Source organism: Cottoperca gobio, chromosome 12 (assembly GCF_900634415.1).
Source record: "Cottoperca gobio chromosome 12, fCotGob3.1, whole genome shotgun sequence".
Classification (NCBI taxonomy): Eukaryota; Metazoa; Chordata; class Actinopteri; order Perciformes; family Bovichtidae; genus Cottoperca; species Cottoperca gobio.
The window spans coordinates 5,563,819-5,582,962 of NC_041366.1; the positions used below are offsets into that span (position 1 = coordinate 5,563,819).

A 19,144-nucleotide genomic window follows, 5' to 3' on the forward strand; every position below is an offset into this window, starting at 1 on the left:
AATATTTGTGTTCTTAGGAAGAAACCAATTAGATGTAGTCGGTTTTATTCTCCACAATTTTTTCTTTATGGTCTCCTTGTTGGGGGTTGGTCCCCAGGGTGAGGTGTCGACCTATGTGGAGTAAGCTTTGTCCAAACCAGCCTTGCCCTTCACTTTAGTGTACAAAGCCAGGAGCCTCTTCACACCTTCACTGAAAAATGGCACTCATGCATAATTTAGAAAATGGAAAAATTACAATTTACTAATGCTCCTTTTAGATTGATACATAAAGACATGTGCATTATGCGGTTAATCTGCATGCATATTCTGCAAAACTGCAGGTTTAACAAACTGCCCCCTCTCTCCCTCTTGTTTTAATTGTACATGATTACAGCAAAGAGCAGGAACCCCCACTAGAGGGCACGTTTTTCACAAAGACTATCTATAAACTGCAGGTAGCTTTTTGAGGAAGCCATCTATGCGGCACATTATCATCTCAAACACTTTGGAAATTGACTGGACTAAGTTGTAAACTTTGTTTTCTGGGTTTTTGGCACCCCTCCCCCTGTTCTTGTGCAGCCTTTCCCTCCTTTGCCCATCTAAATAACACGTTATTCATTTCACCGGCTCTACTATTAATGACAGATAGAGACACAAATGTTTTTTTTTGTTTTTTTTTGCAATTTGTCTCAACTAATTTAAAGAACTGGATGGCGTTAAAGTGTATTATACATCCACTGCTGATGATAAAGGCTACCACTTTATGAAGGTAGTCAAATTGAACCATATAAAAAGCTCCTGGCAGATTTATTGGTCACACACTTATATTTGTATAATTGATGTCTTTCTTTTCTTTTTTAATCACTGAGCATCTGTGACACCATGTGATGGGAGGTTCAGAAGGGTGCTGGTCCAAAGGCGAACAAAATGTAGCCTCATTTCCTGTCCAATGGAGCTCTCATTCATCTTAGCATTGATGTCCAGGAACTGGTGTCCAGTGCTGGTGAACTCAGGCTAGGTCACAGGAACCGCCAGGTTTCCTTTGTTGGGGTTTCTGTGAAAAAGAGTAAAGGAGGAAACATGTGATTAGTTTTGGAGTAAAATAATCCTCAAGTTGTTCAAACTTTACAATGTTGCACATGTTTTACCCAGTTCTGGTGAAGTTAGTCCAGTAGGCAATAATATGACCAGACAGGTCTCTGTGTCTGTCCCCATAAGCCTGTGGTGTAGTGAAGGGTTTGCCAAACACGTATTGCAGGTCATCAGAGTGGTCAGCTCTCACCCAGTCATGGTAGGGTCTGCCTGGTCCAGCCAATAAACTGGGCTCCGACAGTAGGTAGGAGTAGGTACGGCCAAACCTGTTGAATACCATCACAGTGTGTTTAACATGTATCTGTCCGACATTACTATTGTCAACAATCTGACAAACTTTGCTCTTAACCATAACGGAAAACTTGTCCTTGTGTATCTTAACAATGTATCCTCATACAACGGTTCATATGATATCTTACGGAAATACATTTTTCATGCGTTTTCCTACAAATGTCCAGCAACATGAGCTATCAGTGTTTACAATTACGTGGTTTATAAACTAATTATAGTGCATTACTTTTTGTAGGTTCAAGTATAAACAGTGAATGAGAACAGCCTGATCTGAATGATGAGAGCAATCTTGGGTCATTGCTCTTCCAAAAAGATTATTTTCTGCTTGGTGAAAGTTGTTAAAAAACTGTTAATATAATCTAAAAGATATTTGAAGGCAAAGAAATCAAGCAGTTGGCCACACCTGGCGTAAACTGCATGCAGGTAGATGGCAGTCTGGGTAGGATCCAGGAACATGTAGTCAGTCCCAATGTCCACAGCAACTCTGGGTGGGTGTTGGTCCCCAGTTGGACGAATATTCAGCGAAGGCAATCTCAGAACCAACTTGCCCCATCTCTTTGGTAAAAGCAGTGATGGGCCTCTTAACATCGTCTCTGCAGTAAATATAAGGTAGAGAGCTCTGTTAGTGAAAGGACTCTGCAAAACAAAATGCCTTCCCTCTGAACATCAGCCTTACACAGGAATCACTTGATTCTCATCACCAAAGGAAGGAATGTCCTTTGAGATGAACAGGTGTCCGTCCATGTTATTCACTCCTGCCAGGTAGTCGATATCAGCAGCGTTGTGGAACAAGTTTTCAGGCTGATTGGGGAGGAAGTCTCCATCAAAAACAGGAGACTGAAGCAGGCTTTTCACTGCAGGATCTGAGAGAAATTGGCACAGAATTATTCACATATTTATATGGTATTGCTAGTCTGTCTGTAAATCATGTTATGGCTCAGTTTTAGCTCAAAGCCACAATGTAATTGTACTGTGATAAATGATATTCTTATGGAAAGCAGTTAGATTGACAGAAGATAATGCTGACTGTCTGGGGAGCTTTGTGTCATGCGACAAGCATGGGAGCAGCCATGACAAGAGTCCCAGCATCAGTTTCATCATTTCAGACAGGCCACCATCCTGTCACCAGTGGGGCAGCCGACATTCTCAGCAACCTGCAGCAACATGGTGATAAAGCAGGATTTTAAAGCAACTACAAGAAACTTAGTGTTGATTTAGCATCCCTGTGGACAGGAGCAGTAGTGCTTCCATGAGCAGTCTGTTTTTGCAGGGAATCTGACCTGTGGACAGGAATAACTATGTAGAAATAGCAATACTTCTCTGGCGTTGTTTGCTTATGTAGGTCATTAAATTCTCCATTAAATGCTTCAGCTCTCCACTGCTGAAACATATCAATGAGCGATGTATAAAAGACTACTATAGTTGATATAAACACAACAGAGTAAATATCAGCAGTTTAGGCAAAAATACAAGCATAGAGTGCAAAAGACAACAATCTTGCAATAGACATATTATTAATTAATTGATAAAGACAAACAACTTTGAACAGAACAACTGGTATAGTAAAGTGTTCATGTTTTACAACATCGAATGTAGATTTAATGTGGCTTTTTTTACACTGATCAATAAACAGAGACCCTGAACATGAAAATGCATGGTGAATACTTTTTTAATGGCAGTGACATTTAATTGTTCACAGAGTGCTCTGTCTGGACACTTTAATTGGTCGGTCTGTTGCAGACAGGTCACAATGGTATCGCTAGCAAGCTAGTCATACTATGTAGCTACATAGTTATTGATTAATGAATGATTAACACTGTCATCAGTTTTACAATAGTTTTAAAACTAGGATTTAAGATAAGACGAGCCTACATTGATCCCCAGAGGGAGGTGTATTTTAATCTTATTATGAATATAAATTATCCTACAATAAAAAATGAGGACGTTTTTCATGGTCCATCTCCAATACATCTTACAGTGACATACCTCCTCTGCAAGCTGCTTGGGTTCTTGTTGAGAGCCCAGGGGCAGAAGGCCACACCGCTCTGGGTGATGGCTCTCTTGAACAGTCCTTTGTTGTGGGGGGAGAGAGTCTGTGTGGGAATACATACATAGAATATATTATTATTAATTGTAGTTTATTTGCCAATTTACTTGACTTCAGTAATGGAAAAATGGAAGAAATAGCACTATTTCAGTCTTTAAACTTGACACTTGACTACTGCTGACGTACTAGTAAAAGTAGTATAGTAAAAGGCATATGTGCTGTTATGTGTGAATGCTCTGGAATCTTATTTGGAATACTCTGTAAGGGGTTTATAAGTTGTAATTAAAGTCTTTATTAAAGGGACAGTTCACCACAAAAGCATAATGTATACCTCAACAGTAAATTCAGAAAAGCAAATCTAGACTTAAGAGGGAATGGGTTTTGTGAAGGGAAAATGCTTGATTTGTCTAATTATTATACAATGGTGAACATTTAACAGGAAAAGTCATTCGCTTTGTGGCAAGAAACTGCTTACTTCAAAGCACATTCAGTTTGATCTGTCTTTTCCAGTCGTTGAGAGATTTTGCCTGCCACCTGATGCACAAGTTGTATACAAGGATGCAACGGAGACAGAAGTTAATACAGAAAGTCAGAGACCTCATTGGACGAGGCAACGTGGTGCTGACAGTTTTCTCAGGTGATTGTAAGATAAAAAGGCCAGTATAACCAAACACCTCACTGAACAGAATAAAATGATCAATATCTTTTCTTTTTCTTTAGTTTATGGTCCTTTTCCCTTTGCTTCTGATAAGTCCGATTCAAGCTTCAGCTCAAGCGCATCAACTGCGAATGTCGATGAGGTTCCGAGCAAGAGACAAAGAATCGGGGATACACTTGATGCAGTGTCTGCTAATCAGGTCATAACAAAGCTTGTTTCTCAGTCTCTTAACACTTTCTGTAGAGAAGCTGTTTATCATTATGTTTTGCGTTATCATGTTTTCTTTATTAGTTGATTGAATGATTGATGAAGTCATATTGTTATTGTTTCATTTGTGCCAAATAACTGCATGCCCATTGTGTAAATTTTGATTAGGAATTTAATATCTCCTCTCGGGCACATCCCCACTAAAGCTATAAGAGAAGAGTATGCTCTTGGGATAGAGACGCTGTTCCCTTCCCTCAAGGATCCATATACCAAGAAAGGCTATGTAATATTCCTTATTATTGTTTTCATGAAAGTTGCATATCAAACGTGCATATTATGACACAGCGTTTGTATGACATTTGGAGGAAGCACTAGGGTCTCGGGAAGAGAGGGGAGCGAAGGGGTCTCGGGAAGAGAGGGGAGCACAGGGACAGGGGTCTGGGGAAGCGATGGGAGCCTAGGGGTTTCGAGAGGAGAGGGGATCACAGGGGCTGGGGTATCGAGGGACAGAGGGAGCACAGGGTCTGGGGTATCGAGGGAAAGAGGGAGCACAGGGGTTGGGGTATCGAGGGAGAGAGGGAGCATAGGGGCTGGGGTATTGAGGGACAGAGGGAGCACAGGGGCTGGGGTATCGAGGGACAGATAGAGCACAGGGTCTGGGGTATCGAGGGACAGAGGGAGCACAGGGGCTGGGAACAGGAAACAGAAACCAAGATCATAACATTTTTAAGGGACCAAAAGTAATTGGACAATTGGCTGTTCAGCTGTTCCATGGACAGGTGTGTGTTGTTTCCTTGTTAGTTCATTTAAAAGGAGCAGATAAAATGTCTAGAGTTCATTTCAAGTGTGGTATTTGCTTTTGGAATTTGTTGAGGTCAACTCTCAATATGAAGTCTAAAGAGCTGTCACTATCAGTGAAGGAAGCCATCATTAGGCTGAAACATCAAAACCCATCAGAGAAATAGCAAAAACATTAGATGTGGCCGAATCAACAGTTTGGTACATTCTTAAAAAGAAGGAACGCACTGGTGAGCTCAGCAACACCAAAAGACCTGAATACCACGGAAGACAACTGTAGTGGATGACAGAAGAATTCTTCTCCTGGTGAAGAAAAAGCCCTTCACAACAGTTGGCCAGATCAAGAACACTCTCCAGGAGGTAGGTGTATCTGTGTCAAAGTCAACAATCAAGAGAAGACTTCACCAGAGTAAATACAGAAGGTTCACCACACGATGTAAACCATTGGTGAGCCTCAAAAACAGGAAGACCAGATTAGAGTTTGCTAAAACGCATCTAAAAAAGCCTGTAAAGTTCTGGAACAACATCCTATGGACAGATGAGACAAAGATCAACTTGTACCAGAATGATGGGAAGAGAAGAGTATGGAGAAGGGAAGGAACTGCTCATGAACCAAAGCACACCACCTCATCAGTGAAGCATGGTGGTGGTCGTGTTATGGCGTGGACATGTATGGCTGCCAATGGAGCTGGTTCCGTTGTATTTATTGATGATGTGACTGCTGACAAAAGCAGCAGGATGAACTCTGAAGTGTTTCGGGCAATATTATCTGCTCATATTCAGCCAAATGCTTCAGAACTCATTGGACAGCGCTTCACAGTGCAGATGGACAATGATCCAAAGCATACTGCGAAAGCAACCAAAGTTTTTTTGAGTTTTTTAAGGAAAATAAGTGGAACGTTCTGCCAAGTCAATCACCTGACCTGAATCCAATTGAGCATGCATTTCACTTGCCGAAGACAAAACTGAACGGAAACTGCCCAAAGAACAAGCAGGAAGTGAATACAGCTGCAGTAGAGGCCTGGCAGAGCATCACCAGGGACCAAACCCAGCGTCTGGTGATGTCTATGGGTTCCAGACTTCAGGCTGTCATTGACTGCAAAGGATTTGCAACCAAATATTAAAAGTGACAATTTGATTTATGATTATGTTACTTTGTCCAATTACTTTTGGTCCCTTAAAAAGGGGATACCATGTATAAAATGTGTTGTAATTCCTCCACCATTCATCTGATTTGGATGTAAATACCCTCAAATTAAAGCTGAAAGTCTGCACTTAAAATACATATTTGTTTAATTTCAAGAAGATATATATGTATATATACATATATATATATATATATATATATATATATATATATATATATATATATATATATATATACATATACATGTATATATCACTGTGTTATAACTATTGATGCCATTAATGCATCATTATTATTGCAGGTGGTAAAGGTGGAGCCACTTTTATTTACTTTATATACGGCTGGGTAGCCTCACCTAATAATACATCATTATTAGTTGATTTATAATTTACATTAATCTAAATCTGTAAACAGTAATTAATGTCAAATAAATCTAATGAAGTAAAAAGTATAACATTAAAAAACCATAAGGCTTTATAAAAGATCAAATGTTCAGCTCATTTACTGATGCAGACCTAAACACATGCAAATTATTATACAATTGTCTGCACTTTGTCAAAAATACAAAAGTTCCCACGATGATGGCACTAAATACAATATTACAATTGTACTCTCGCAGTGTGGTCATCATACCTGTCAACATTGGAATTTCAAAATAAGGGACATTTTCTGGCGGACTCCGCCCATACCTTAACAGCTGCCAGCCCCAACCCTACACCAACCAAATTGATTTTTTGAAACCTGGAGCGTTATTCATTCTTATTAATGCATTAATCAAGCATTAATGCATTTGATTATAAGCCATTAATAAAGCTATTAGTTGCAACTTACAAACCTCCATTCCTTATTAAAATGTGGTACAGTGTTTTCCTAAAGCCTCTCACCTGGAAGCTGACACTAGCTCCACCTGCAGACTCTCCAAAGAGGGTGATGTTACCAGGGTCTCCTCCAAATGAGCGGATGTTCCTGTGCACCCAGGCGATGGCAGCCTGCTGGTCACATAGACCGTAGTTTCCTGTCATGATGACAAACTTCCGTCAAAAACATTTGAATACAGCCAAAAAGTGTGCTGACATACAAGCATCCAGTATATTTTAAAGACCTTACCAGGTAAGCAAGAGTCCCCTGCCCCCAGCGTTCCCACACGGTATCCCACGGATATCACAATAACATTGCCTTTGTCTGCAATTTTGGGTGAAAAAAGGAAGCATTTTTATTTTACAAGCACAACTGTGTCAATGTTTCAAGTATCAAAGACAAAAAATATATCCTGTCGGCCGTGAGGAACCCAGATGTTGAGGTAGAGGCAGTCTTCAGTGCCAAAACTTGAAGTCTGGACCAGGCTGATCTGGAGACAAGTCTTAGGAAACTTTGTTGCCTTCAGTATACCTGGGGACGAAAAAAAATATTAATAATTTCTTTACAGTGATGAAGGGATGGTTTTTCGGTTTAAGTGAGATTTCTAAGGTGCAATTTATGCCACATACAAATAATGTTTGATCGCACCATTTCTCAAATTTTCCAGGCTTAGCAGCGAAGGGAATTCCTTTGAAAACTTCCACAGAGCGGAAAAAACCAAGGGGGATATTTTGTCCCTGAACACTGCCACCTTCTGTTTGTACCACGCCCAGCTAGAGACAGACAGACATGAGCTTTCACCTTCAATGACAGTTTAAAACAGAGATGCCACAAAGAGACAATAAATTACTACAAAGAGACACAAATCCACAGAGAGATGCGTAACAACCACAAAGAGATAAAAAAAAAATGGCCACAAAGAGACACGAAACAACAGATAAAATAGGCTAATTATTAGTGTTTGATGTAATGAAAATAACTCATATAATAAAGTATCTATCTATCTATCTATCTATCTATCTATCTATCTATCTATCTATCTATCTATCTATCTATCTATCTATCTATCTATCTATCTATCTATCTATCTATCTATCTATCTATCTATCTATCTATAACTGCCTCAATCCACACGAAGAACGAAGATGCTGCTCCGATTCTCCGGCCAATCTCTCACTCCATCGTCCCCTCACTCGCGAACAAGAGCCCGAGGTACTTGAACTCCTTCACTTGGGGTAAGGGCTCATTCCCTACCCGGAGTAGGCAATCCACCGGTTTCCTGCTGATAGCCATGGCCTCAGATTTTGAGGTGCTGATCCTCATCCCAACTGCTTCACACTCGGCTGCGAACCGATCCAGTGACTGTTGAAGGTCACAGACCGATGATGCCATAAGGACCACATCATCTGCAAAGAGCAGCGATGAGATCCTCAGGCCACCGAACTGCAACCCCTCTCCTCCACGACTACACCTCGATATCCTGTCCATGAAAATCACGAACAAGATTGGTGATAAAGCGCAGCCCTGGCGGAGGCCAACATTTACTGGGAACGAGTCCGACTTACTGCCGAGTATCCGGACACAACTCTCGCTTTGAGCGTACAGGGATTGGATGGCACTCAGAAGTGACCCCCTCACCCCATACTCCCGCAGCACCTCCCACAGTATCACCCGCGGGACCCGGTCATACGCCTTCTCCAGATTCACAAAATACATGTAGACCAGATGGGCATACTCCCAGGCCCCCTCCAGGATCCTTGCGAGAGTGAAGAGTTGGTCCGTTGTTCCATGACCAGGACGGAATCCGCATTGTTCCTCTTCAATCAGAGGTTCGACTACCGGCCGAACCCTCCTTTCCAGTTCCTTGGAGTAGACTTTACCAGGGAGGCTGAGAAGTGTGATATCCCTGTAGTTGGCACACACTCTCCAGTCCCCCTTTTTAAATAGGGGAACCACCACCCCGGTCTGCCACCCCCTAGGCACTGTCCCAGACTTCCACGCAATGTTGACGAGACGTGTCAACCAGGACAGCCCCTCAACACCCAAAGCCTTCAGCATTTCTGGACGGATCTCATCAACCCCTGTGGCTTTGCCACTGTGGAGTTGTTTGACTACCTCAGTGACTTCCGTCAGTGTTATTGGCCTTGGTATATGATAGAGGTTGCGTATCTATTGTGAAATGTGCCATATATATATTTTTTAATATTGATGTATTCGTAATAAATCACGATCATAACAGCATAAAAATGACTTCTGCTAACAACAATCGATCGCTGCGACGAGAGCATCCACTTCGGCAATGTTCGGGCGATGACGTCACAAGTAGAATACAGCCGCCGCCAGTATTCGTCTGCATTACAGCCGCCGCCAGTGTTCGTCTGCGTTGAAGCGTCCAGCAAAGACTGCTGTCAATTATTACGAGAATGAACGGACAACAATCGATCGTCAAGGATAATTGTGAAGCGATGTGTTGTATGGGGATGTGGGGCCGTCTCCAAATCCAGCTTTCTGTGGCCAAAAGATGATAAAATGTTGCGTTTCATGGACAAGACAAGAGCGTCGATGAAACCGACGATTTGTGGGCAGCACTTTGAGAGATCGTGTTTCGAACAAACTATGCTCGCCAAGGAAATGAGATTCAAAAAGAATTTAAAACTGAACGCAGAAGCTGTGCCTACAATACTGCCGAGACCCCAGCCAGCACAAGCCAGCACGCCAACTCAAACACGTCCGCCGGTGCAGAGTCCTCCACCAAAGAGACCACGAAATGAATTCGCCAAAAGGGAGAGTAAAGGTAAGCCGTGCTACTTGTTTACTGTATTTATTGTTTCAAGCATAAAGCCATAATCGGTCTAGGCCTACTGTATGTAACGAGTTGACATACAAATATAAATGTTTCCTAAATTTCCCTCGGGATGAATAAAGTATCTATCTATCTATCTATCTATCTATATCTACACCAGGCCCTAGCCAATATCTGTGTTATTGTTTGTAGTATTAATAACTTTAGCTAATTACACTTCATTAGTTTAATTAAGTATAGATTCAATGTTTATAACAGGCTTCCCCATTTTATTCTGTAGTTTGAGTAAAAGCGTGAGTCTATTTAACTTTTAACTATCACCCTATTATTACATAGGTATTGAAACATTGGTGAATGAAGCCACTGACAGAACTGAGGATACCTGTATGATCAGTGACCATCTATTGGACATCCACACTGGGGAGGAAGCTGTGTGTACACCAGTAAGTATACAGACTATACGTCATCTGTACATTACAGTTGTAGTACCAGTAGACCTGCACATGACGTGTTAAACATACAATCACCACATGCATGTACATAATTCATATATTTGTTTAATTTGATATCATTGCTCTCTCAATAAATTCAACCACATCTTTTATTATGAATGTTATTAGATATTTTATTTACGCAGACATGTATAAACATGCAATACAATTTCAAGCTGGTTTGAAAGATTTATTAGTAAAGCTGTGTTTTGTACATTTCAGACATGTCAGAAAGAAATTGCTGTGCAGACGGATCCCCCTCCACGGACACACCACAAGTCCATGCAGGCGTGACCACATGTCAGGTCAGCTGGACTGCAAGTTCCAATCCAAGTTGGTTGTTCCAAAGGTCAGCATCATCATAATGTATATATATATATATATATATATATATATATATATATATATATATATATATATATATATATATATGCTTTATAATGCTTGATTATAAAATATATTTTTTGCAGAGTGTGTTACTGAACTCTTGACCGAGACTCAATGCCAAGACAATGTTGATGAGGAACCTTTCGAAGTCCCAGATCCACTCAGCAGTCGGTGGAAGAACCAAACAAGAGGGATGCTGTTGTGCTGTAGAGAAGCAGATTCAATCACTGAACTGACATTGTGTTTTGTTATTGACTCTAATAAAGTGCTGGATACTTGAATGACGTGTAGTTGTCAGATGGAAACGTAGCACAGATCTTTTGAATGGCACATGATGGCATTCTGTGGTTCTTACCAAGTATTCCCCAGCAGAATCTCACCAGCTGGCGGTATGCCACATAGTGAAATATATATAAAATACAAGATAATACATAATAATACTAATAATAAGCTTTATTTGTATAGCACCTTTCATACAAGAATTGCAGCCCAAAGTGCTTCACAGCAATAACATAACAATTAGTACAAGTACAGAATAAGAGCATTTACAGTACAATAATCAAGGTGTAGATGTAAATGAGTCTGAAGTACCATTATAGAAATAGCAGAATTAAAATAGTATAAAATAGCGGATAAAATAGTAGATAAAATAGCAGAATTAAAATAATATATAGCAGAATTAAAATTGTATAATAGCTGAATTAAAATAGCAGATAACGCGTTATGGTTATGTCAATGGTAATCACTTCAACCTTATTTGCTTATTTATCTATGTATTCTGTAACTTTGCCAGAGTGACCATTTGACTTCCCAAAAATACATCAAAGTTTCTGAGCTCTACACATTACACATGTAACTTCTTCATTACGTGGCTGATCACCTGCTTGTTGTCTGTCTCTCTTCGAATACCTGTGGTAGGCTGTATGCAACACCCAAACATCCAGACACTTTGATTTGAATCCTGGGTGATCTGTTATGCAGGTTATGTTTGCACCATGTCCCTCATATTCATTGAGTTCCTCCATGACATCCTTTTCTTGGCAGCAGCTCTTCATTTGCTTCCATAATTGTACAGTTTTCACATGTACACCTAAATGTACAAAAGAAGAGTGGTAAGGACATGTACACAATATGCAATATCCAGAAAAAAGGCCATTATTAACGTCATCTTAATGTCATACTATTTATATGCCTGTGTTTGACAACAGGCTCGTAAGCACTATAGGTGAGACGGTCAGTATACAGACTATACTTTATAAAACAGCGCTGTCCTCCGGTCTGTTTGTTAGCTAATAGCTAATGCTTTATATAAAAATCATGATTTATTAAATACTGCAATCATTGTGTCATAAATAACACATCATTTTACAACACATTAGCATTTACTATCATCAGTAGAAATTCATGTTTATCATTTCGTAGGCCCTTTAATCTTCTCGACTATCTCAATTATTTGTATTGAGTTAATTAAACACAGCCTCTCTTGTGTTTCTTTGGCCAGTGTTCATCTCATAAAACAACCTCTGAAAGCCTTGTTTGAAAATGTTGAAAAAGAAAGTTCTTAATTTACATTGTAGAAATCTTCAACCTCATCTTTTATTTTCTTTATTGCAACTTGTCTTGCGACATGTAGTTAATAAGCACATTACCATAATCAACATAAACTGTCATCATATGTAAACTCGATTAAACTAGGCTACCTGTACTTTAGCTGATGCGGATGAACTGGTAACAAAATGTCAGTGCAATATCAAAAACTACCATTATCATCATTCTTTTCATTGTTTGTTGTGATTTTGTTTATTTTGTATTTTTAAATAATAGCAAGTTAACTGCACCACCAATATTGTTTTGTACATTAAATAAGCTCATTGACCAAAATATAATTTAGCAGCATGTTCATCGAAAAACCAACCAAACCATAAAACTCAGATTCCATATAATGCAAAGTGAATAAGTTTAGCACTACAAATTATGCAATTAAAGAGGTGCAACACATAATAAAATAAAACCAAGGAAATATAAATTGTGTTCATCATCAATTTATTTTTTCATGAAACAATAATGATTTGATACTTCAGGTGTATCAGTCCACACTGCAGGTGCACAGCGAATTGCACAAGGTCTTTGTTCTGAGACGGATTAGGGAAGGCCGGGTAGGACGCTGGTCCAGAAATGCACAAAACGCATTCTCAGATTCTGTCTCACATAGTTCTTGTTCATCTTAGAATTGATCTCCAGGAACTGGTGTCCCGTGCTGGTGAATTGAGGCCATGTAACGGGCACTCTCAGCTCTCCTTTGTTGGGGTCCCTGTGGATTTAAGCAGAGAACAGTACAACGGAATTGAGAACGTTTTAGTTTTCTACTTCAATTTCGGATACAGCTTTGTTTGATTTCTGTGATGCCTTGTATCTGCAGAATTATACCCAGTTCTGGCGAAGTTGGACCAATATGCGATCATGTAGCCAGAGACGTCACGGTGGCGAGGCCAGTACGCCAGTGGTGTGGAGAATGGCTTTCCGAACATGTACTGCAGATCATTCAGCATGGTCGGCTCCCATCCAGCTCGGGTAGGGCCGGGCAATGCCGGCCATACGGCTGGGCTCAGAGAAGAGGTAGGAGTAGCTACGACCAGTTCTTTGGTGAGACAAGGAAAGAAGAAAGGATGTGACTATGACTACACCAAAGAAAAGAAAGTGCAGCGCTCAAACAGCTGAATTCTTCGGCAGGTTCTCTGAGTTTAAAATGACAGATGTCTCGTAGTGTTAGTTATGTTATGCCTTGCACCTCACCATACAGATGCTTGGTACTACTTTTTGCAATTAACCTACTAAATATATATACAGCAGATCTTGAAGTGAAAACATGAATTGATTTATAAAAACAATTTAAAGTAATTAACTTAATTGTTATTTAAATGATACAATCAAATATAAATAATAAAATCCATTTAAGTGTACTATATTATGACATTAAATGATTAAGAAAATCAAATGAAGCTGCTGAATAAAATTATCAAAAAAAACAACAATATATTATGAATGTATCAAACTGTTACATCTACATTACTTTTGTCTAATGCTTTACAGTTTTGTTTAGTTTAATCCAAACTTAAGGGCCACTTGTCTTTGGAGACAGGTGGCTAATGTGCCACACTAAAGATTATAAGGAAATAAAAGGAACTTCTCGCCTCTTTAAATTGATTTCCTAGCTCCCTACAATGGCCATCCTGAAGTTATAGAAAGGTTATGCCCTGGTTTTATTTTCCATATTTTTAAGCATGGTGTGGAACATAAGGGCTGATCTATGGCAAGATCTTATTCTTACGTTGCGTTAGCAGCATGGAGATAGAGGGCACTCTGAACAGGAATCAGGAAGATGAAGTCTGTTCCAATATCCACAATGGTTCTCTTGATGGTCTCCTTGCTGGGGTTTGAGTTCCAGGATGAGGTGTATGTGGAATAAGCTTGGTCCAAACCAGCCTTGCCCTTCTCCTTAGTGTACGCAGCCAGGAGCCTCTTCACATCCTGGCTGCAATCGGGAAGGTTTGAAAAATTAGGTCTAATAAAAGGCAGCACCACAGTTTCACACAGAAGTACGGCATTTTGCTCTGAGTAGATCCGTTGCAGAATTGAAAATGTTTACACTGTGATCAAACGGCTTGAACTCACATGGGGGTGTCCACTAGGGGGGAGTTGATTGTAGGAACATCTACACCAGTGAAGAGGTGTCCGTCCATGTCGTTGACTCCAGCGATGTAATCAATTTTAGCCGCATTGTGGTACAAGTTGAAAGGCTCATCCGGCACAAAGTCACCATCGATCACAGGAGAAAGGATCAGGTTGTTTACGACGGGGTCTGACAGAGGCAAATACAATGAGATACTTAACATTTAACTGCCATTCCAATTTCCCATTTGCTAGATGTGCAGTTGTTATGCTTTTATATGTGCAAACAACAACATTCTTTATATGAAAGGAATTGAAGCATCAATCAATCTCTACTACCTAACTGTTTGAGGTAATCTTGGATTGTTAGGGCAACACTCACTAGCCACGTTTCCATCATTTCCATCATAAATAAACGTACATTTTAAACAGTTTTCAAGAAAATCCACAAAATAAAATACAAATTAATGTCAATTACATCCATTAATGTTATGTGAATGTTAGAAGTTGGGTGCTTTAAGATAAATATATAATATAATAAATATATTATTTAGTCGGCAGCCATTAAAACATTGCAGGAGACAGGGGTGAACGAGATGACTTTTTCATCTCTCCGTTGCTCTGGTAGAAAGCACCACAATGTCTTAAATGAAAATGTACACTGGATGTGGAGTGTAGTCCTTACGATCGGGTGAGCTGCGCAGACTGAGAGTGCCAGCCAGTGTAAGGACTGCAGGATCAGTCATCTTCAAACAGGAAGCCATAGTTTGATCGGTGGGGCAATTCACTTTCAGAGCAACCTGGGGAGAAGCGTCAAAGCATCTTTAAAGTGGAAACACACAACTTTTTAACTTTTACCCCCCCAGTGTTTCCAAGTGGTTTTGATGTTGGCGCCACTGTCACAAAGACGATCGGATTACTTTGCATTTTCCTCAGAGCATGCTAATAGCTCAGGAGACTCTGCATTTTGTTTTCCACAGTTACTTCAGTTGTTCCACCGTCCACCATTCCAGCTACTGAGGATGGTAATAGCAAGGAACTTACATTGATACTCTTTGGTAACTGGTGATAGCTAGGAATAGCTACCGGGGAAAACAAAATAGTAGAAATAGTTTTGCATTAGTTGACATGCTTCATTTGTGCCGTAAATCAAGCCTTCATTTTTACTGGAAATCGTACCCGGTGGCAGACAGAATTGCAAAGTGGAAGCAAGGCTTAAGCTTGGATTACACTGTATAATTTTAGATATGTTGTTGTTTAATTCCAATTTGTACTATACAAGTAAATCGTCTGCGATGTAAAGCCAAAGTTCACAATTTATATGCTCACACCGCACGGTTCGATTGTCAAGCCAAGACCGGAGTGCTCACATTGTACAAGTGAAACTACACAAAAAAACAATTATTGTCAATATCATTTCTTTGAAAGCTCTGAGGCAGGTAGACGTGGAAAGTATGGAGAGAATAGTAGGTACGCTAGCTATGTTTTACTGTATAGATTGTACATTGTTAACGGTTGATTGGGGAATACACTTGTGGCTCTGCTTCAACTATGCAAGAGCTTGACAACGGCCGAAATTCATCTGACCGGTCGGGAGCAGTTGATCGAGCCATGATCGGTCCTCACTGCCCCGTGTACGCTGCACGGCAAACAACACCAGATGAAGCTGATATTCTGTCAGACTCTAAAATTAGTCATAAAGCTCAAAAATCACATCAGAACATTTCAAATGGTGTCATTATTCTATTGCCATTCGATGTACAAGCAACATTTACTTCATAATGATAAGTTAATGCAAAAAAATGTTTTGTTTCCCAACTCTGCAATCATCTTTAAATTTCAGTGAACTATTCCAAAAGAGTGTTAAAAGTTCCGAGAAGCTGTTATGTACCTCCTCAGCGAACCTGCGGGGGTTCTTGTTCAGAGCCCAGGGGCAAATGGCGACACCACTCTGGGAGATGGCTCTCTTGATAGTCCCTTTGTTGTGGGGAGTGATAATCTGTGGGCAGAGGAAATAGATACATAAGTATGTTTTTTTGTTTTTATTAAGTTAGATTCATATTCACAATTTGTGAATTGTATTGAATTTCATCTATATCATCTATCCATCACCTAACACAGAGAGCTAGACACCCAGAAAAAAAACCTCTAACCTGGAAGTTGACACTAGCTGCACCTGCAGACTCTCCAAAGAGGGTGATGTTGTCAGGGTCTCCTCCGAATGAGCGGATGTTCCTGTGCACCCAGGCGATGGCAGCCTGCTGGTCCCACAGACCGTAGTTTCCTGACAAGAATAACACATTTCATTCACTCAAGGAATTAGTCGTTAAATTACAATTCATAAAATTGTCGGGGAGGCCAACATCTCCTCGGCTCTGTACAATCCTGTGACAAAAGTAAACTGGCACCTACCAGGTAAGTCTGATTCTCCAGTGCTCAAGAAGCCCAGAGTGCCCACACGGTATGCCAATGTCACTACAATAACATTTCCTCTGTCTGCAAGCTCCTGCCCACTGTACAGATAGTTTTGCAGGAAGTTAGCACCCATCGAGCCACCAGCCAGGAAGCCTCCCCCAAAGATCCAGACCATGACTGGCATATTAGTGGACACTAGAAGACAGAGAATAATGAGAGCCAGTTGTAGTGTAGATCCAATATGGATGACACTCTGTGGGCATCTCTCAGTCTTTACCTGAGCGGCCGTGAGGAACCCAGATGTTAAGGTAAAGACAGTCCTCACTGCCTCTGGTGTCAGTCATAATGAGGTTCACCTGCATGCATCTGTTCCTGTACTCCGTGGCCTTCAGAACACCTGATGAGACACACACAGTGTAAGAGCAGGTCAGACGTTTGAAAATGACCAGGGTACATTTTTATACATTTCCATGACTTTAGCCTTTAGATGACGCTCATGTAAGCCTACAGATAGCAGATAACACAGTTGAACAGTTGAAGTTAAAAGAGCAGGAGTAGTGGAACTGGCTGCTGGGAGTTATGGCTGTGATTGCTAATGGAGCATTCATATCTTTGAGGTGTGAATTATTAGTCTAGATGTTTAATCAGTGGTGGAATGTAACTAAGTACATTTATTAACATACAGTACTAAAGTACACATTTTAAGAACTTTATTTGAATATTTCAATTCAACTACATCTCAGAGGTGAATATTGTACTTCAGTACATTTGTCTGACCGATTTAGTTACTAGTTCATTTTCAGATTACATTTTTATATCCCCTTCTTGTCCAGTGTAAACTTTGTATCTCCAGATTTGGTTAAATTTGACTCTGATTGTTTTTGGGATATTATCTTATAAAGTGAAGGATGAAGTGTTCCTTTATGGGTTGAGAAGAATTATCCTACTTCTTAAACTAAATAAACAATTTAAAAACACTCTTAGATTAGTTAGTAAATATATTGTCACAAAGCTGAAAACCGGCTGTTTTTCTCATGAAGAGTTGACTTTTTAGAGATACGTGATTTTCACAGGACAGCGACAAAGCTACAAACATGTGATCTTAAAGAATAAGATGCTCTGCTGTAGATTAAACATCCTACAGTATATAAACCAGTATATACATTAGCACAACCTTAAACATTTACAGCAGTAAAATGCAACATACACATTAATGCAAAAACATCCTATATAATAAAACACTGACGGGGAACATTTTACTGCACAATACTTTTACTTTTGATGCTTTAAGTACATTTTGCTGTTAAAACTTTTACTTAACTTAAGTAAGTTTTGAATGCAGGATTTGTACATGTAATGAAGTATTTTCACAGTGTGGTATGAGTACTTTTAATTCAGTAAAGGATCTGAACACTTATTCCACCACTGTGCAGAATCTACTAGGTGTGAGTTCAATCAGTCTACTCACCGTCCCAGCCTGGGTGAGCTTTGGGTTTCTCCAACCTTCCAGGGATGTCAGCAAAGGGAATGCCCCTGAAGACGTCCATGTGGCGGCGGAACCCAAGACGAATGTTGTCGCCCTGCACCATACCTCCCTCTGTGTACACCACCCCAAGCTACAGCAATCAAACACAGAATTACATTTTATTACATTTTTTACATAGAAATACACCAATGAAATGTGGCAATTTGGCATGTTTTGGAAACATGTCAAATGAATGATTGACGCAGAAATAAAAAGAAAATGCTTTGTTGCAAATAAATAGTTTAAAAATATGTCGTGACACAGACATATGAAGACCCTTTTTCCAATACAATATATCTACAAGTGATTGATGGTTGAAAAATATACTAATAACCGTACTTTCTAGAGAATAGAAGCTGATTTTAAAGAAGTATAACCCTTTCTTTCATACAAACACTATTTTACAGATGCTGAACAGAGAACTTGAAGACATGGCTCTTTGAATACACTAGAATATGATTTGTATGACACTTACGGAGGCCGCAGAGACCGTCTCCAGAAACACAGCAACAGCTACCAAAATCTCCAACTTTGCCATCAGGATTGTGATAACTGGATTACCTAAGGTTGTCTTTTATTAAGGAGACACCTCCCCTATACAACACCTGACCAGTGTGCAGTTACACAACACGTAATATTTAACCACCCTGTGTCCTCAGCACTTTCCTCAATACTTTTTATGGATTACCTCAAACAACATAACATAAAAACTAAAATAAAGGCTACTTTAATCTTTTTTTTCTCTATGACATATGTAATCTGAAATGTGATTGCCTG

The 19,144-nt window shown here is 39.9% G+C and overlaps 1 protein-coding gene and 1 pseudogene across 1 annotated transcript; both read right to left on the minus strand.

The window, feature by feature from the left end:
• Positions 1-840: 840 nt before the first annotated feature.
• On the minus strand, positions 841-10,671 carry LOC115016997 (bile salt-activated lipase-like; annotated as a pseudogene).
• Positions 10,672-12,900: 2,229 nt separating this feature from the next.
• On the minus strand, positions 12,901-18,905 carry LOC115016815 (bile salt-activated lipase-like). Its single transcript, XM_029444859.1, is given in 12 exon segments — positions 12,901-13,069; positions 13,186-13,298; positions 13,300-13,396; positions 14,087-14,290; positions 14,431-14,617; positions 15,113-15,227; positions 16,319-16,426; positions 16,581-16,711; positions 16,840-17,037; positions 17,120-17,239; positions 18,311-18,458; positions 18,843-18,905. Coding segments are annotated over 12 exon segments (1,653 nt in total).
• Positions 18,906-19,144: the final 239 nt, after the last annotated feature.